The sequence below is a fragment of the Piliocolobus tephrosceles genome, chromosome 17 (genome assembly GCF_002776525.5).
Source record: "Piliocolobus tephrosceles isolate RC106 chromosome 17, ASM277652v3, whole genome shotgun sequence".
Taxonomy (NCBI): domain Eukaryota; kingdom Metazoa; phylum Chordata; class Mammalia; order Primates; family Cercopithecidae; genus Piliocolobus; species Piliocolobus tephrosceles.
In genome coordinates, this window is record NC_045450.1 from 23,301,693 (window position 1) to 23,320,567 (window position 18,875).

An 18,875-nucleotide genomic window follows, 5' to 3' on the forward strand; every position below is an offset into this window, starting at 1 on the left:
CTTCCTCCGCCCCTCCTCCTAGGCGGGACCCAGGCACCTCCTCTGAGAACGCCAGAGCGAACTTCCTCGGCCCCTCCTTGTGCGCGGGACCCAGGAACCTCGTCCGAGAACACCGGAGTGAACTTCCTCGGTCCCTCCTCGTACGCGGGACCCAGGAACCTCACCCGAGAACGCGGGTGCGAACTTCCTTGGCCCCTGCTCCTGTGTGGACCTAGGAACCTCGCCCGAGAGCGCAGGAGCGACTTCGTTGGCCTCCACCGCCGGAGACCGGTGAACCTCGCTCCCTCCTTCACATTGGCTTGTGAATAAAGTTTTTTTTTGCCTTGCCTACTTGCCTTTTCTCTGGCATTTGCTCTGGGGGTCGCATTAAAGCAAATCAGAAGACACTCGGGGCCCACGCCTGTGCGAACCCATGTGGGACAGGGTGGGGATGGCCACGTGTGCAGCCTGCTGTGGGCAGTAGGGAAACTAAGAGAGTCCTTGACTTGCTGCCCCACTCCCTTAGCTGGCAGCTCAAGTAGTCTTGGTCACTTCTTGCCTTTGGCAGCACCAGACACTGTGGCTTCGCCACACCAGCACATCTCTCTAGCTCCACCGATGAGATATGAGAGAAGTGCAAGCCCTTAGCTGAGAAGCATCCCTATGAGTGAGGTGCTTGCTGCCCAGTCTGATGCAAAACCCTGAGACTGTGGGTCCCAGAGGCCAGAGGCCTTGGAATATGGTGGGGAAATGGGAGGGGACCTCAGGGAGAAACCAGGAGGGTTTGTCTTAAGACCTTCAAATAGGAGCACTTGTGGGACTCACTGGGCTTGGGAGAGCACTGAGAACTGCAGCCCCAACAGAGGAACCGGAGTCAATCCACGGAGCTCCCAGAGAACCAGGGCCATCACGACGGTCCAGGATGGGGTCACTCCAACGGCATCTGAATTTTTTTTTAAGAAGAGATGGTGCAGGTGGGTTAGCAGGGACAGGAAGTCTGAGCACAAGGGCCTCTTCCTATAAGAAACGACTGTGTAGAGAAGGGAAGGAAACAATCCGAAGGGCAGATGGCCAGCGCCCTTCTGGACGGCCAGAAATGGCCATTATGGGTTCAGATTCTCTACCTCTCTGATGGTGGGCAGGCTGGAAACAGTGTGCCATGTGCAGTGCCAACGTAGCACAATGCCCCCAGCAGAAGGAATCCCAGGTCACGGGAATGGCAAAGAAAGAGGATCCAGGTGCCTCTCCTGGCCCTGCCGGAGGGATGCTGAGTCACGTACCTCACACTACACAGTTCTGTTTGGTTCTTTTTTTTTTGAGACAGAGTCTCACTTTGTTGCCCAGGCTGGAGTGCACTGGCGTGATCTCAGCTCACTGTAGCCTCTGTCTCCCAGGTTCAAATGATTCTCCTGTATCAGCCTCCTAAGTAGCTGGAATTACTGGCGTCTGCCACAGTGCCAAGTTAGTTTTTTGTATCAGTAGAGATGGGGTTTCACCATGTTGACCAGGCTGGTCTCGAACTCCTGACATCAAGTGATCCTCCCGCCTCGGCCTCCCAAAGGGTGGTCTTTACCTCTGACACATACACAGAGTCAAATGATTTTCATTGTTTTGAAGTTTGCAGCTGTCAGGGTAGGAAGATTGCTGCAAACAACAGGAGAGTAAAAACTGAATGAGGCTCTTAAAATAATGAGGTAGGGTTTGCTGTATTTCAGAATCAGCAATGACAAACACACGCTACATTCTGGGCAGGATGTCAGCATGGATGTTCCTCGTCCCCAGGTGCCAACAGCATCTCCTTGACAAGCGCCTACATCCCTGCTTCCTCTAGAGGACAAGTTCAGGCATCATGATGGGAGCATCTCCGAGGCTCCATGGAGACACCTGACCATGGACAGCCAGGCTCCTGGAGAAGGTGCTCAACAGGGAGCATCGGCCTACACAGAGGCTTCACTTTCTCTGCAGGGTTTGTTCTGTGGCTAACGGAGGGTACAGAAAATTAACAACACACGGGTGGCACAGGGGAAGAGTGAGCCCTAAGCCGATGAACATTCAAGATATGGGGGCAAATGGGCTTACAGGAGCATACTTTCAAGGTAATTAATGTAGGGAGTACTTTGAGGGCATAGGATACTGAGTAAAGATGAAAATGTGGGCTGCGCATGGTGGCCCACACCTGTAATCCCAGCACTTTCGGAGGCTGAAGTGGGAGGACTGCTTGAGGCCAGAACTGAAGACCAGCCTGGGCAATACAGCAAGATCCCTGTCTCTAGAAAAAAATTATTAAAAAATTAGTTGGGTGGATTACCATGCACCTGTAGTCTCAGCTACTCGGGAAGCTGAGTTGGGAGGACGGTTTGAGCCCAGGAGTTTGGAGGCTGTGGTGAGTTATGACTGTGCCACTGCACTCTAGCCTGGGCCACGGAGTGAGATCTGTTTCAAAAAAACAACAAGGGAAACGTGATTGCCCTTTTAAAATCATGCTTAAGTCAGTTCGTAGTGGGGAGAGGTCCAGTGTCTTCTAAGCAGGGAGTTAAGACACTGACACACCTAGCAAACTTGATCAATAGAAGGCTCAGGGCAGCCAACTCTGGCAGCGTGTCCTGCTCTGTTCCCAAGAGAAAATGGTCTTACCTGTGTCACAGGGAAGGCGCTATCATGAGACCAGCTGTCCAGAGCCTCAGCCTCACTTTGCTCCAATTCTCCATCAGCTCTTCCCTAGTATTTCAATCCTGGCAGAGACGGGATAATTTTCACACCTTGGATAGGGCATGAAAGCAGCAGCCATTGAAAAAGGGGCTCTCCATGGCAATTTACAGCTGCTGACGAATGCACCAACCCAGTGCGGCTGAGCTCCTGTGAGCTGCCCTGGGAGTCTCAGTATCTTTACATGGAAAGAAAGGGATGCCAGCACTGGGAGGACCAAGGGTGCAGCCTTGACCAGAACCTGCACTGAGGGATGGCCAGTCTAGGAGGTCTCTGGGGCACGTGGTAGCCTTTTTCACTGCTGTGACCTTGCTCTCTGTTTCTTCAAATTCCTACAGCTACAATTAGACCCCCTCCCTCAACATGTCCCAGCCACAATTCTATCTGGAGTGGCAACACATACAAACTCAAGCACACACACACGCACACCACAATTTGTCTCCAAGAATCATGACGTTTTCATATAAACCACAGAATATATTTAATTCAAATTAAACATGAAACTAGAATAATGTTCGGTCCTTATCAAGTAGCAATTACATTGTTTAAAAAAAAAAAAAAAAGAACAGTACATTTCTGTCTACATTCCGGCAATCCAACACGGCGGCACGGGTCACATCCAGTTTGACGAGGTGACAGAGCCAGCAGTCACCATCCAAGGGCATGGTTCTGAGGGGACTGGGGAGACACAGACGATACATGACACAAAATGACTCTGCAGCAAGTCTGAAGGACAGTAGCCTCCCTCCTAATACATAAGAAAGAAAGTCCAGGTAGCAGAGAGTAGGCCACTTGCATAAAGAGCGCATTTTATTAAATAGATAGTTAACGCACTGCTTCTTACTCATTCCAAGTTGCTGTAGGTGCTGCCCGCGTTAACAGCAGGGGCAAAAGCTTCCTATGCACATTTCAGCAGGAATACTCTCTCCACTCCAGGTATTTCTTTGTTTTGGATTTTTTTGGCGTTATTTCCTTCCCATGTGAAGAAAGCCAACTTCTTCAAGACACAGGTCATTCAGCTTCAGTGGCGGCCTCCAGGTTCTCCTAGGGCCGTGCAGAAGGCCAGGTCCCGCACAGTGAGGCCCTCCTTTGTCCTCCACGGAAAGCTTTTCACTGTTCTGTCTGCAAAGGAAGAGGTTTGCCTGCCCCCGCTCCACTTGCCAGGGTGGAAGGGGTGGAGGGCTGGGAGGGGCTTTCTTCACAGGGCAGTGCTCTCGGTATCATTGTCTATATCCAGCAGGATGCGGCCAGGCACGTCTTTGCTGGCTGAGTCTGAGTGCATTTCAGGAAAGATGCTGCGATGTGGTTCTGAAACCCTGGAATTGGAGTCTGGACAAAAACATGAGGAGACATGGTATCAATGAGGGGTAACCCCCGAGAGGTCACCTGAGGGTGCTTTGAGAAGAGAGGCTGGGAAGTTTCAGGGTCAGCCCATGCACACAGAGTCCCTTGCGAGAGGCCTCATCAGCTCTTAGAAGCCAAGTGATGCCTTTGTGACCCCAGAGGGCAGCTGAGTGGCACAGCCTCGCCTCTGGGCTCTGATGTTGCTTGCTATGGGCCCGGGGCAGCCCTTGGAGATGCAGCTTTCAAAGGATTTGCTTGCTTTGATGGAAGAAAGAAGCCTCATTCTTCCCAAGGCCTCTAATGCATGAGATGAACCCTCCTGATGGCCCCTGGGCTGCCCTGGGAAGAGGTCTCTCCTGGAGACTGCTGGGTTTTCCTCCTGTTACTAACACTAGGACCTCACCTTCAGCACTAGCAACATTTGGGCCTGAATTATTTGTTGTGGTTGTCCTGTGCATTGGAGGTGTCACCCAATAGATGCCAGTGACACGCAGCCTCCTCCCCCAGTGTGACAACCAAAAATGTCTCCTGTGCATCACAGATCACTGGGGAAGTTTAAACTGTCTCCAGAAGCTGCCAAGTGTCCCCCGGGGAATCACAATCACTGCTGACTGACATCACTGAGGCAGACTAAGTCTCCTGCAAATATTAACTTCCCCTTCTCTGTCTAATACACCTCGAATGCCATTTTCCTGTCTTACTATGTTGGCTGAAATTCCTTCAGCAAGGTGGCAAACATATGGTGCTCATGCTGTTGTCCCCCTCTCCTATGCTCTTCCCAGAGGCCAGTGGGTCTCAGATTCATTTATGCATGAACAAATATTTACTGAGCACCTCCCAGGTGCCAGGCACCATTCTACCTGCTGAGGACGCAACACTGCACAAGACAGGCACAGCCTCAGTGAAGCCCATGGTCAAGTGGGCGAACCAAGGGGATCTTAATTAAAACAAAAGGGCTGGCTTCTCTAGTAGATGTGGGTTCTGGCAAATTATGAGAGCCTCATTAGGTATTTTAGGGCTGGTGTAAGAGAGAAGAGAGATGTTTTGTAGTTTTGCTTTGCTGGGTTAGAGGTAGCCATGGCAGGCAGCAGTGAGGGAGTGGGAGGAGGAGGTAGTTTGCTGGGACGTCTCACACTGAGGCTTGAGAGCTGCTTCTCCCCCACTTGCTGTGGTGCAAAATGACATCCTGCCTGTCCTTGCCCGGAGCTAGTTTTGAACGCATTTCTGTTCGACCTGCTCCTGTCTGCGCTGGCACAGCTTGAAAACGCTGGTGCACTCCGGGAAGCTCACTGCTTTGAGACTTGTTCCAGCTCTACCCCTTCCACCTTCCTGTCCCTACAGTTCTGAGCTGTAAGATCTATTTACTCCCTGGGACATCCTTTTTCTCACAGTGACTCCTCGGTTGTCCTTCAAGGTTTCCTACATACCACAACTCAGAGAAATTTCTAGATTTATGGAGGTGCCAAGGTGTCAAAGAGTTCAGGTGCTGAATGTCATTTCAGACAATTCAGGCCTTGTGATAACTATAAAACCAATGACACTGTGCAGAATTGCACCACTCTGTGGTGCAGTCAAAGGTGGTCCGTATGCACAGAATAGGGGCTGTCTTGGATTTGTCCTAAGCAGAACAGAAGTCAACGAAGGCAGGGACTGTGTCTGTCTGTTCACAGTGTATCCTCAGTACCTAAAACAGTGACCGGCAAATAGCAGATGTTCAATAAATTTTGTAGCTGCACACTTGGATGGTTGGATGGATAAATGGAGAGTCATCTAGAGCAACCATCTTTCCAATCCTCTGTTCTTACATCTTCAGGCAAAGAAGTAGCTGCGACTTGAAGACGATACCGGTATAAGAAAATCAGTGCAAATGCAATCCTTTCCCCATTATCTTGGCCCCTAAAAACAGAAGGGGCTACCAGCCTGTGTCTCTTCTCAGCCCAGAGTTTACCAGAAACTATGGAACAGATATGACCTGGCGGGGAACGCATGATGCAAAGGAACTGTGCATACGGATGAGATTTCTACTTGTTAGTATGTGTTCACATGCAAGTTAACGCCTATCAGCCACGAAGCCTTTCCACAGCTGCTCTCTTTTTCTTATACATCACATATATATAATTTTTAGATTTATGCCTTTCTAAATTTTTCTATTTATGATCCACATACATTATTTATTCAAGGGGAAAAATGTGTTTTGGGGCATAAAGGAAATCCCTTACTCTGCCTCCCACCTGCCCCATCTGGTTTCCCCAGTCCCTCTCTATTCCTACATGAATCATCCCTGAAAGAAACAATGACTTTGTTTACACACAAAAAGTAGAAAGAATTACAGCAACTGTACAGAACTGGTTTTCAGAAAGAGACTTCATCACAGTAGCTAACATTAAAAAAAAAAATTTTTTTTTGACATGGGGTCTTGCTCTGTTGCCCAGGCTGGAGTGCAGTCGTGCAATCTCAGCTCACTGCAGCCTCTACCTCCCAGGCTCAAGCGATCCTCCCACCTCAGCCTCCCGAATAGCTAGGACTACAAGCATACGCCACCATGCCTGGCTAATTTTTTGTATTTTTGGTAGAGACAGGGTTTCACCATGTTGACTGGGCTGGTCTTGAACTCTTGGCCTCAAGCGATCCTCCCACCTCGGCTTCCCAAAGTGCTGGAATTACCAGCATGAGCCACCATGCCCAGCCTCGGTAGCTGACATTACTACAGAGCACTTACAACCGACAGTGTACTATACAGCCACACTTTATTACATCGTCTCACTGAACCCCTGTAACTAATCCTAAGGCAGCAGAAATAAGAGAGGGAGACTCAGAGGCTCTATTCCTTGCTCAAGGTGACACAGCCAGGGTGGACCAAAGAGGATCAAAGCCAGATCAGCTGCACTCTGGCTCTTCACATTACGTTTTCCCTCCTCCCCAGAGGAGTGTGTAAATCCTTGGGTGAGGGTCCTCAAAGACATTATCTGAGATCATTGTTTCAGTCTTAAACACTCTGGTCTGTTGTAAAAAGGAAAATATGGTTATTTCAGAAAGACACCTGTAAGAACCTGGTTTGCCTGAAACACCTCTAAATCTTTCTGGCTATGAACTCGTATATTAACTGCACCCCAAGAAGGGCTGGTTTCTGAGCATACGCTTGGAGCTAAGTTCATACAAAAGATATTGTTCTTAAAAAAACAAAATAGGCTGGGCATGGTGGGATGATGGTGTGAGCCCAGAAGTTCGAGACCAGTCCAGGCAACAAGAGACTCTGTCTCTATGAGAAAAATACAAAAATCAGCCGGGTGTGGTGGCGCATGTCTCTAGTCCCACCTTTCAGCTACTTCGGAGGATCGCTTGAGCCCAGGAGGTCAAGGCTGCAGTGGGCTATAATCACACTGCTGCACTCTAGCCTGGGCAACAGAGCAAGACCCTCTCTCTTTAAAAAAAAAAAAAAAAAAAAGAGAGAGAGAGAGAGAGAGAAACAGGGGATGACCTCCAGTAACCAGCCTCAGCCCAAAGGCAGAACTTGTTCATCACAGATTTGGGGCTCTGACAAATGTAACCAGGTTCCTTCCTGAACTGAGTATCTCATCCAGGAAACAGAAGTGGATATTGAACAGCGAGAAGTGGAATGTTATCACTAAGGGTATGGTTCTGGAAGATTTACTTATTACTTCAACAATTTTGAATATGTGCTTTCGGTTGTGAACCCGCCCTTCAAGAAGTCCAAGGTGATTCTGATAGCCACTTTGACAAGTAACAGATCCAAATATGCCCTTGAAAGTAAGTGGTGCAGGCACAATTACAGGGCGAATAAACTCCCTCCCTCTCTCCACCACCCATCCCTCTTCTCAGATCTAGGGTATCAGGGAAGGCCTTCCTTCACCAGTTAACGGTTTGAGTCTTAAACACTCTGGTTGATTGTTGTAAAAAAGAGATAAAGGTTATTTTAGAAAGACACCTGTAAGAACCTGGTTTAACACCTCTAAACTTCTCTGGCTATGAATTTATATATTATTTGTATTCCAAGAAGGGCTGGTCTTTGAGCATACTGCTTGGAGTTAAGTTTATATAACAAGTATTATATTTCAAAATAAAAAAAAGCAAATAACCAAACAAAAAAAGAAACCTTTTACTGGAGGTCTCTTTTCTGTTCTGTTTTTGTTTTTAAATAAAATATCTACTGTATGAACTTAGTTCCAAGCAATATCCTCAAAGACCAGCCCTTGGAAGGCAGAGAATATATAAATTCACAACCAAAGAGGTTTTAGGGTGCTTTTAAAAAGCAGGTTCTGGCTGGGTGTGGTGGCTCATGCCTGTAATCCCAGGACTTTGGAGGTTGAGCTACTCAGGAGGCTGAGGCAAGAGAATCGCTTGAACCTGGGAGGTGGAGGTTGCAGTGAGCTGAGATCGTATCACTGCATTCCAGTCTGAGCGACAGGGTAAGACTAAACAAACAAACAAACAAACAAACAAAAAGCAGGTTCTAACAGCTGTCTTTCTAAAATAACCTTTTTCTCCTTTTTACAATATAATACCTGTCATATAAACTTAGCTCCAACCAGAGTGTTTAAGACCCAAACCATTATTTCCTCAGATAATGTCTTCACTTTTAGGATCCACACCCAAGGATATACACAACTCTTTCGGGAAAGAGGGAAAATGTCAGGTGATTAAGAATGATGGAGCCAGGCGCGGTGGCTCATGCCTGTAATCCCAGCACCTTGGGAGGCAGAAGTGAGTGGATCACTTGAGGCCATGAGTCGAGACCAGCCTGGCCAATATGGCGGAACCCCGTCTCTACTAAAAATATAAAAATCAGCCAGGTGTTGCCACACCTACCTATAATCCCAGCTATTTGGGAGGCTGAGGCAAGAGAACTGCTTAAACCGAGAGGCAGGGGTTGCAGTGTGCCAAGACTGCACCACTGCACTCCAGAGTAGGCGACAGAGCAAGACTGTCTCGAAAAATATATAAAATAAATAAACAGAAGAATGACAGTCCAACCAATCTGGCTTTGATCCTCTTTGGTTGTGTAATTTTATCAGGAGCTGATGACTTCTCGTCAGTTTTCCAGGGCTACGAGTGACTTTGAGTCAACTATTCAGGAGTGATTCTGTTCAAGTCTCACTGGATGTTATCTTGACACAATTCTGATTATCTACTGATTAAAAATAAACTGCAAGTAGAAATAGAAGCCACTTAAATATCCAACTAAGAGTAATAATACATCTGGTTGATGAAACATTATGTAGTCACTGAAAAACATGGTTCTAGGCCGGGCGCAGTGGCTCACGCCTGTAATCCCAGTACTTTGGAAGGCCGAGGTGGGCGGATCACAAGGTCAAGAGATCGAGACCATCCTGGCTAACATGGTGAAACGCCATCTCTATTAAAAATACAAAAATTAGCCGGGCGTGGTGGCGGGCGCCTGTAGTCCCAGTTACTCGGGAGGCTGAGACAGGAGACTGGTGTGTACCCGGGAGGCGGAGCTTGCAGTGAGCCGAGTTCGAGCCACTGCACTCCAGCCTGGGCGACAGAGCAAGACTCTGTCTCGAAACAAAAAACAAACAAAAATACCATGGTTCTAAAAATTACATTATCATATGAGAACGAGCATATGATGTAAAGTAAAATAAAAGGATTCAAATCTGTCTATGTCAAATAATTATGCTCATGTACCTCCTTTTTAGAAAACCTGAAAGAAAAAAAGGGGCAGGCGCAGTGGCTCACACCTGTAATGCCAGCACTTTGGGAGGCCGAGGTGGGCGGATCATGAGGTCAGGAGATGGAGACCATCTTGGCTAACATAGTGAAACCCTGTCTCTACTAAAAATACAAAAAATTAGCTGGGCGTGGTGGCAGGTGCCAGTAGTCCCAGCTACTCGGGAGGCTGAGGCAGGAGAATGGCGTGAACCCGGGAGGTGGAGCTTGCAGTGAGACGAGATTGCACCACTGTACTCCAGCCCAGGGAACAGAGGGAGACTCTGTATCAAAAAAATAATAATAATAAAAAGAAGTAGAATATCAATGGCAGACTTTTTCAATTGTGTAGCTACAGTTGATTTCTTATTATTTCCATTTCTCAAGAGTTTTAATATCCATGCTTATTTATTTATTTATTTATTACTTATTTATTTATTTTTGAGACGGAGTCTCGCTCTGTTGCCCAAGCTGGAGTGCAGTGGTGTGATCTCAGCTCACTGCGACCTCCACCTCCCAGGTTCAAGCAGTTCTCCTGCCTTGGCCTCCCAAGTAGCTGGGATTACAGGCACCCACCACAACGCCCAGCTAACTTTTCGTATCTTTTTTTTGGGAGCTCAAAAAAATATGGAACGCTTCACGAATTTGCGTGTCATCCTTGCGCAGGGGCCATGCTAACCTTCTCTGTATTGTTCCAATTTTAGTATATGTGCTGCTGAAGCGAGCACACTTTTTGTATTTTTAGTAGAGACAGGGTTTCTCCATGTTGGCCAGGCTGGTCTTGAACTCCTGACCTCAAGTGATCCACCCACCTCCTCCCAAAGTGATGGGATTACAGACGTGAGCCACCACATCCCGGCTCATGCTTATTTTAAAAAAGGCATTACTTCCATGACATAAGAAGGGTGAGAGTTTATAAAGCAAACACTATGAAATCAGCCGGCAAAGTGTCTAGGCTTATGGCTACTATGTGAGTGATTTGGTCTATCTGTGGTACACTGGACTAATAATGCCTCACAGTCTCACGCTCACTAAATTATACAAATGTACTTGTTAACTCCTTCTGCAGAGCATTGTCTTTTTAACCCATGAAAGAACTGAGATTCAAAAAAACAAGTGGTGCATCAGAATCAAAATATGGATACCTGGGTCCCACCCCCAGTCTCCTGTTTGGGTCCTAGAAGGCCGGATGCGGGCATGTGAGTTTTTAAAACCCTGACATGTGAATTTAACATAGAAATCTGATTAAAACTATTTTCTTCTAGATAAAAATGATAAATAGCAGGGCAGGCACAGTGGCTCACGCCTACTATCCCAGCACTTTGGGAGGCTGAGGTAGCCGGATCACCTAAGGTCAGGAGTTTGAGACCAGCCTGGCCAGCATGGTGAAGCCCCATCTCTACTAAAAATAAAAAAATAGCCAGATGTGGTGGCAGGAGCCTATAATCCCAGGTACTCAGGAGGCTGAGGCAGGAGAAGCGCTTTAACCTGGGAGGCGGAGCTTGTAGTGAGCCAAGATCGCGCCATTGCACCCCAGCCTGGGCGACAGAGCGAGACTCCATCTCAAAAAAAAAAAAAAAAAAGATAAATAGCTAGCCTTCATTTAGATCCACTGTATATTAAGAACCGTAACTGGCTATCAGAATAACCTTGGACTTTCTAACAATTTAGACAGATGTCACCACTTTACAGACAGCCAGGTTGTGCCTAGCCTATGTTATACCAAGAGCTGAAATTCTAACTCAGTCAGGTCCGACTCCATGATGTGTGTTCTTTCTACTATACCTCAAGTTTGCCTAATATGGAAAAGAACGGAAATTAAAGAAGTAACAAGGCCAGCCCTGTGACCACCTGTTCCACATCTGGACACACATTTAGTATTCCGAATGATTGCAGCAAGCATCAACAAAGCCAGGCCTTCAGTGCATGCACTATTAGTAGGGACGCAAGCAGGCAGGGTTAGGGTGGCCGGTTAGTAACAGGCGTGAGTGCACAAATATGATCATCAAGTAGCAAAAGTGCATTGGCCAATCAGGTGCCTTTTCCTTACCATTAAATATTCCAATCTCAGTTCTTACTGAATATGGCAGGTCATACATCTAAATTATTTAATAAAACGTTTAAATTAGAATACTCTTTGCTAAAATCTATTACTTCAAAAGTAGCAAGATGTAAACTCTTTTCCATGGGAATTAAAACTCTTACTGCTCTCTAGAGTCACAATTAACAGGAGACTCAACATGACGCCAGAATCCCGGCATCCTCCAGTGCTGGTGCTGAGCTGTGAGAAGTCGGCTGCCAAACCTGCTTGGCAACAATAATCTCCCCCAAGAGTTTATATTAATCCCATTAGCCTTAACCCAACTCTTTAAAACTCTAACTGAATCCAATTCTAAAGAAATAACCTGTTTTCAGGAATTTGTCCATCTAAAGTTTTCTAAGTGAAAACATTATGTCATAATGAAGGACCATCCTGTCCGAGGAAGTTATATTTTTCTCCTCCTTGAAAAACCTAATGGCTATAGCCAAGAATGGTTAATAGCAGTATGATCAACACTAGCAGATTCAAAAATTCTAAATGTTGGCCTTCTGTGTACTTTCAATGGCAGGCCAGGGGATTTTAAGATACTACAGGTTAATTCTGTAATATAAAGATAACTGTGGTGACCTGGAATTTCTTGAGTTAGGAGAATTCATAGCACAGATTGGTTTTTAAATAGCTCATATCTTAGGGAAACATACTTTTAATGTAAAATTTCACTTATCTAATAATTACAGCAGTACATTACAGTGTTGTAGCAAATCAATAAAGTAAACTTCTGGAATAAATATACCCCAGGTAACAATGATATTAAAGAATAGGCATAATTCTGGTTTGGAATCTTTCATTGAAAAAGAAGGAAATATCTGAGAATAACATTTTGGTGTGTCACAAGCATGAAATTGTGGAATCGCGCCTGGGCCTCCTCCCTGTTTTGAAGGCTACGCTCTGGTTTTCCACTTCTGGTTCCTACAGAAAGTCTTACTCAGACCTAAGCTGTGAGCACTCCGGCTAAGGGCCCCACAGTAGGCGTAAGGCTCAGGTCAGCTGATTAAAGCAGCTGTACACATAATGAGGTCCTTCTGCTGTCCACATGTAGACCCAGCGGCAGATTTAGATGAGCTCACAGTGCCTTTTAAAAAGTTTGTATGGTTTAATAAAGCAAAATGGAAGCATGCTAGAATGCAAAGGAATTTAAAAGAATTCTGTGTAGGGTATTTGGGGGAAGATTTTTCTAATTTTTTGGCCTTGAGAATTTAAAATATCAAATTAAGAAGCTCCATGCAGTTAACTTGCACTTAAGATACAAAAATTTAAAATTAAAGCTCAAGACACAAAGGACACAATCTCCTCCCGTGCCGACGGTGCCCGGGTCCTCTTTGGTTGGATGTTGGTGAGCCCATCAGTGACAGGCAAGTCACACTGGGAAGAGTAGACTGCTGGTAAGAGGCTCACCAAAAAGACAAAAGATACTCCTTTTTTTTTTCAAAGAGACAGGGTCACACTCTGTCATGCAGACTGGAATGCAGCAAGCAGTGACACAATCACTACCACTGCAGCCTCGAACTCCTGGGCTCAAGCCATCCTCCTGCCTCAGCCACTCAACGTACTGGGACTACAGGCACCAGCCACTGTGCCTGGCCCCTAAGAAAGAAGATACTCTTCAATAGCAGCTTAAAATCAGGCTCTTGATCTACTGACATCTACTCCTTGAATCTGAAGCACTGCAGCTCAAAGTGCTTCTGATAAAAATAAAGAAAAGTCTATATGCTACAGAAAGGATGGCCCATTGGCTGTCAGGGCACAGGGTCTAAAGGTTGCTCCTGAGCACACAGTCAAAAGCACATATGCAAAACATGGTTACGCAGGAGCATGTGGAGCTGTGGGGCAAGCTGCTCGGGCCGTTACAGACCTTAGTCCTGGACACCTTCCCCACCTGTGAGGGCACGAGGAAGGGCATCTATTGGGAAACAAACAAACAAACCAACATGGCTGTGTTGTTTTCAAAATAAAAGCTCTGATGTCATCAGAAAAAAAGTTATTAACCATTTATAACATGTGCAAATTATGTATTAAATTCCTGAAAAAAGTTACTAAAAGATATTGTTAGAATCAGTTAACCGTCACCCTTTGGATTAATGGAAACCTTTCGCACATTTTTAGCTGCAAAGTCACTCAATATGGTTGGAAAGCCCAGAGGTATACTTCAGCTTCTTTTCCAAAAGTGCTTCCACTTAGAACAATTTAAACTGGGCTGCTGTAAGAAATTATTTGAGGTCCCTAATTACCATTTTTTAAAACACAGTAGAAAACCCCATATCCATCGTTAAATTTAATAATAAATTAGAGCATTTGGGATGGATATATTTTTGAAATCTTAAATAAAATGGTCATGTTCTAGACTATTAAAAATATGCCATTAGGTAGGCCACTAAAACCTGTACAATCACCACCACTTCAAAACAGGTTCCCATCAGGTCTATAGGAAACTCTTCATTCTTCCCTCCCAGGCCATTAGAGGCCAGCACTCTGATATGACTGTACCCTGAGATCTCCCTTTTGGAGCATTCAATTTGGCATAAATCATGTTTTTTAAAGTTATACCTGAAATTCTGTACTTAATATGAACATTTTTACTCTTAGAAGTACTTAGAATTACTGTTTAAGCATTTTAATGAGGAATTCACTAAGAAATAAAGTTCATGCTCGTGTTGTAAAATACCTTCCACCTGGATTAAAAGTCATTATGTTTAGAAAAATGTAAACGTACATAGGTCTTAAACACACAAGCAACTGTAAGTCAGGGGTTGGCAAACTTAAAGGACCAGGTAGTAAATGTTTCCAACTTTGTGGGCCATATGATCTCTGGTCACGACGATCCAACTCCGCTGTTTTAGCACCAATGCAGGCACAGACAATATGTTAACAAATGGCTGTAGCTGTGTTCCAATAAAACTTTAATGACAAAAACTGGCTGCAGGACAGGTTTGGCTTGCAGGTGCAGTTTGCTGATGCCTGGTATAAATCAAAGCTTAAATAAAATGGAGTAGTACAAAAGCAATGTAGAGCAGACAGGGAAATACGGGCATTGATGTCCTACTTACCCGTTACTATCTTGGAAGCTGTCGGTGCTGCGTTGGTGAGGCTGCTGTCCCCAGCTGAGTGGACACCAGGAGGATGGGGGGGTGGGGGCACGCTGGGCCGGTTCCTTGGCTTTGGTACTGGTCTCGGTCTCGGTAAGGTTCCAGCATGTGGCTGTGCAGTCTCAAGGTTACCCCCCGCCAGGGTCTGAGGAGCTGGCAGGCTGGGGTTCTGTTTTCCTAGGGGTGGAGTACTGGGGGGCGTTGGAGTTTGGGGAGGGGTGTGAGATGGCTGCTCAAGTCCATGCTCACTGGGCAATGCCATGGGGTTGGGAGGGCCCTGGCTATTGGGCTTGGTGTGCATCAGCGGCGTGGCCTGCGTAGGGGGCTGTGGCGGCGGGTGATTGGGAGCTTGGATTGGAGACAGGCTGCTGGAGTACCTCCGGGGTGCTGAGAGCTGGGAGGGGGCGGAGGGCTGGCCTGGAGGCTGGCCCGTGTGCTGAGTGGGAGGAGAGGGGCTTCGGGTGGGTGGCTTTGGTGACAGACTGGGTGGATGCTGAGATGTTCCTGAAGAACTCTGGCCCCCGGGGTGGCCAGGAGGTGGGTTGCCTGGTTTTGGGGGTGCTGGAGCAGGTTTCTTAACGGCTGCACAGAGAGAGAAAAAACACCTTTCAGTAGGAACAGTGAGGCAGCAACCACCACCACCCTGGCCAGGAGCCCAGATTTAACCCCGCCAGTAATAAAGCACAGCATCATGTGCCTCTGATGAGAGGTGGTCAGGAGGGCACCACACTGTGTCTTCCTCCCCAAATCCCATAACCCTAGTCTAACCATCAGAAGAATATCTGACAAACACAAATTGAGGGCCTTTCTTCAAAAGGCCTGACCAGTACTCTCCAAAACTGTCAAGGCCATAGAAAAGCACAGAAAGACGGAGAACGTGTCACAGACCGAAGGAGACTAAGAAGATACGATGACTACATGCAATGTGGGCTCCTGGATGAGATCCTGGGACAGAAAATGGACATGAGTGGAAAAACTAGGGAAATCTGAATAAAATGTGGAGTCTAGTTAATGGTAATGAACCGCGAGGTGCAGTAGCTCATGCCTGTAATCTCAGCACTCTGGGAGGCCAAAGCAGGCAGATCACTTTAGCGCAGGAGTTCAAGGCCAGCCTGGGCAACGCGGCAAAACTCCATCTCTACAAAAAATTAAAAAATTAGCTGGGAGTGGTGGTGTGCACCTGTAATCCCAGCTACTGATGAGGCTGAGGTGGGAGGATCATGTGGGCCCGGGAAGTCCAAGGCTGCAGTGAGCTGTAATCACACCACTGAACTCCAGCCTGGGCAACAGAGCGAGACCATTTAAAAAAAAAAAAAAAAAAAAAAAAGCAGGGGCGGGGTGGGGGTGCTGGCCCAATGCTGATTTCTGAGCTGGGGTAAAAGTACCATGGTCATGTAACACATTAACAACAGGGGAAACTGAGTAAGGGGCATACAGGAACTGTCAGCATTATCTTTGCAACTTTTCTATTCAAAATTACTCCAAACTAACAAGTTTATTTTAAAAATTAAGTACATTCTGCACGTTTGAAAGGTCTTGAAAAGTCTATTGTTTTGAAAATTCAACAAGAAGGAAACTGTTAACAGAGGTCACCCGAATAACACGGAAGTGCTGCCCTCAGCCCGCTTAGCAGCCTCCTCATTAGGTCCCCATGGGAAGACACAGAAAGAGGCAAGAACAGCCAGGAGGGGACCACCAAGCAGGACTGGTTCACCCAACATAACATGACCCCTGACCCCACGCCACCTTCTCCTTGAGAGCTTGATTGGTTTGACCGGTCTTAATAACAGAACTTCTACCAATTCCGGAACCATCTGAGTTAACAGATATGTCCTGGACAAAAGCATGAATAAATGTGGAAGAGTTGCCTTAGAATTATTTCTCTAAAGAGAACTGAATCACATCACTCTCCTCCCTATACCAGCTGAGATCAGGGATGGGAAGCTGGTACTGAGGAGGGCAGGAGGGAAAACGACAGATCTGGGGCTCTGGTTTTGGGCTGGGAGAGGTAGGGGAAAGGAGAGACTTTAGCCTTTTTCAAACTCTGCTAAGATCCTACTGGTTCCCCAAGAAAAAAGAGAAGGAAATGAAGGAAAGAAATGAACATGTATCACTGTTCACATATCACCAGTACCAAGTAAGGCCTTTTATATAAATTATGCACATTATAATTTATATAAATTATCTCATTCAAGTCTCATAAGCTCATTGCAGGGCAAGCTCTGTTATCACCATTTTCACAGAGAAGAAAACTGAGGCTTGAAGAGGGCCAGTGTTTGGTAATAGGCCACACAGCTAGTAAGGGGCAGAACAGAGACTCCTGCCGGTGACATGTGGACTCCCTGAATGCTTTTTCCTCGTTCTCCTTCCTCTATTCCTTGGCTGCCTGTTTACAGGTCCCAGAATTCAGGATTAAAAAGGGTAATGTCTCGGTGGCTCATGCCTGCAATCCCAGCACTCTGACTGGCTGAGGCAGGAAGATCACTCAAGACCAGCCTGGGCAACACAGTGAGATCCTGACTCCACAAACAAATAAACAAAGTGGCCAGGCATGGTGGCATGTGCTTGTAGTACCAGCACTTTGAGAGGCCAAAGTGGGAGGATCACTTGAGTCCAGTGGCTGAAGGATGCAGTGAGCTATTATCACACCACTGCATTCCAGCATGGGTGAGAGAATAAGGCCCTGCCTCTAAAAAACATAAGAAAGGAAAAAAAGAGAAAGAAAAAATAAAGTGTACTCTGCTACACTGGTCTGGAAGTTCCAACCCTGGAACTCAGAAACCACCAACCAGTTTACACTAGCTGTACTCTGGAATGCCATCAGCATTTTTTTAAAAAGTCTCGTTTTCTGTTCTAAGCAACAATAATTGTAAATTCACACTGAATAAAAGTTCGTTCCTGACATTTAAGGGTGTGAAGAGGATGAGGAGCGGGAGCATGGGAGCAGAGTGTCCGGGGGAGGGGGCTGGGAGAAAGGGAGGCCTTGTCTGAGACCACCTCAGAGGCACAGGGGGTGGGTAAGGCAAAAAGAATCAAACCGGTCCTGCAAAGAAGCCTGGGAGCTGTGATTCCGGGAAGCAGGAAAGATTCCGAATGTGGCTATGAGGAAAAGAGTCTTCTTAACCCAAAACCAGAGTAACACCTGGAATCTAGGTACAGAAGACTAACTTCCCTCAAGGATCAGCTGAGATCCTGATAAGATGACGGTGGCCCAGAGAGACAGCCTTAAGAAGGATAAAGTGGGGGTCTACAACCAAGAAGTGGACCCGAATCTGCCTCCCTGCCTATAATTTGTAGAAATTCCACTAACATTCATGTCGTGCTTTATAAAGACCATGCTTTCATAGACAGACACAGTGAATTTAATCCATTTTTTTTTTTGAGACGGAGTCTTGCTCTACAGGCCAGGCTGGGGTACAGTGGTACAATCTTGGCTCACTGCAACCTCTGCCTCCCAGGTCCAAGCAATTCTCCTGCCTCAGCCTCTTTAGTTGGGACCACAGGCGTGCAGCACCACGACCGGCTAATTTTTGTATTTTTAGTAGAGATGGGGTTTCAACATGTTGGTCAGGCTGGTCTTGAACTCCTGGCTCAAGCGATCCACCCACCCCAGCCTCCCAAAGTGCTGGGATTACTGATGTGAGCCACTGCACCTGGCCTCTCTTTTTAATTTTAGAGATGGGGTCTCACTCTGTTGTCCAGGCTGGAGTGTGGTAGTACAATCACAGCTCACTGCAGGCTGGACCTCCTGGGCTCAAGAGATCCTCCTGCCTCAGCCTCCTGAGTAGCTGGGACTATAGGTGTGTGTCACCACACCCAGTTAATTTTTAAAAAATTTTTTGTAGAGGTGGGCTCTCACTATATTGACCAGATTGGTCTCTAACTCCTGGCCTCAAGCGATCTTTCTGCCTCAGCCTCCCAAAGTGCTGGGATTATAGGTGTGAGCCACCATACCCAGCCGAAAGAAGTGATTT

General features: G+C 46.6%; 1 protein-coding gene and 1 non-coding gene across 6 annotated transcripts in view; both read right to left on the reverse strand.

Annotated features, from left to right (window-relative positions):
• Nucleotides 1-3,140: 3,140 nt before the first annotated feature.
• The window catches only part of ARHGAP17 (Rho GTPase activating protein 17), a 97,236-nt gene continuing 81,501 nt past the window's right edge, over nt 3,141-18,875 (reverse strand). For 2 of the 5 annotated variants that reach the window (XM_023192917.3, XM_023192921.3), the window contains 2 exons: nt 14,863-15,483; nt 3,141-4,014 (listed from right to left, as the gene is read on the reverse strand). In XM_023192917.3, coding sequence (XP_023048685.2) covers nt 3,884-4,014; nt 14,863-15,483 — 752 coding nt within the window. In that variant the 3' untranslated portion in view covers nt 3,141-3,883. Of the gene's footprint in view, nt 4,015-11,767; nt 11,817-13,670; nt 13,719-14,862; nt 15,484-18,875 lie in introns of all 5 variants that reach the window. The other 3 variants (XR_002726521.2, XM_023192920.2, XM_023192918.2) reach the window with 3 other exon arrangements.
• Nucleotides 10,339-10,445, reverse strand: LOC111526912. Its single transcript, XR_002726522.1, has one exon. It is a non-coding gene; the product is annotated as a U6 spliceosomal RNA (small nuclear RNA).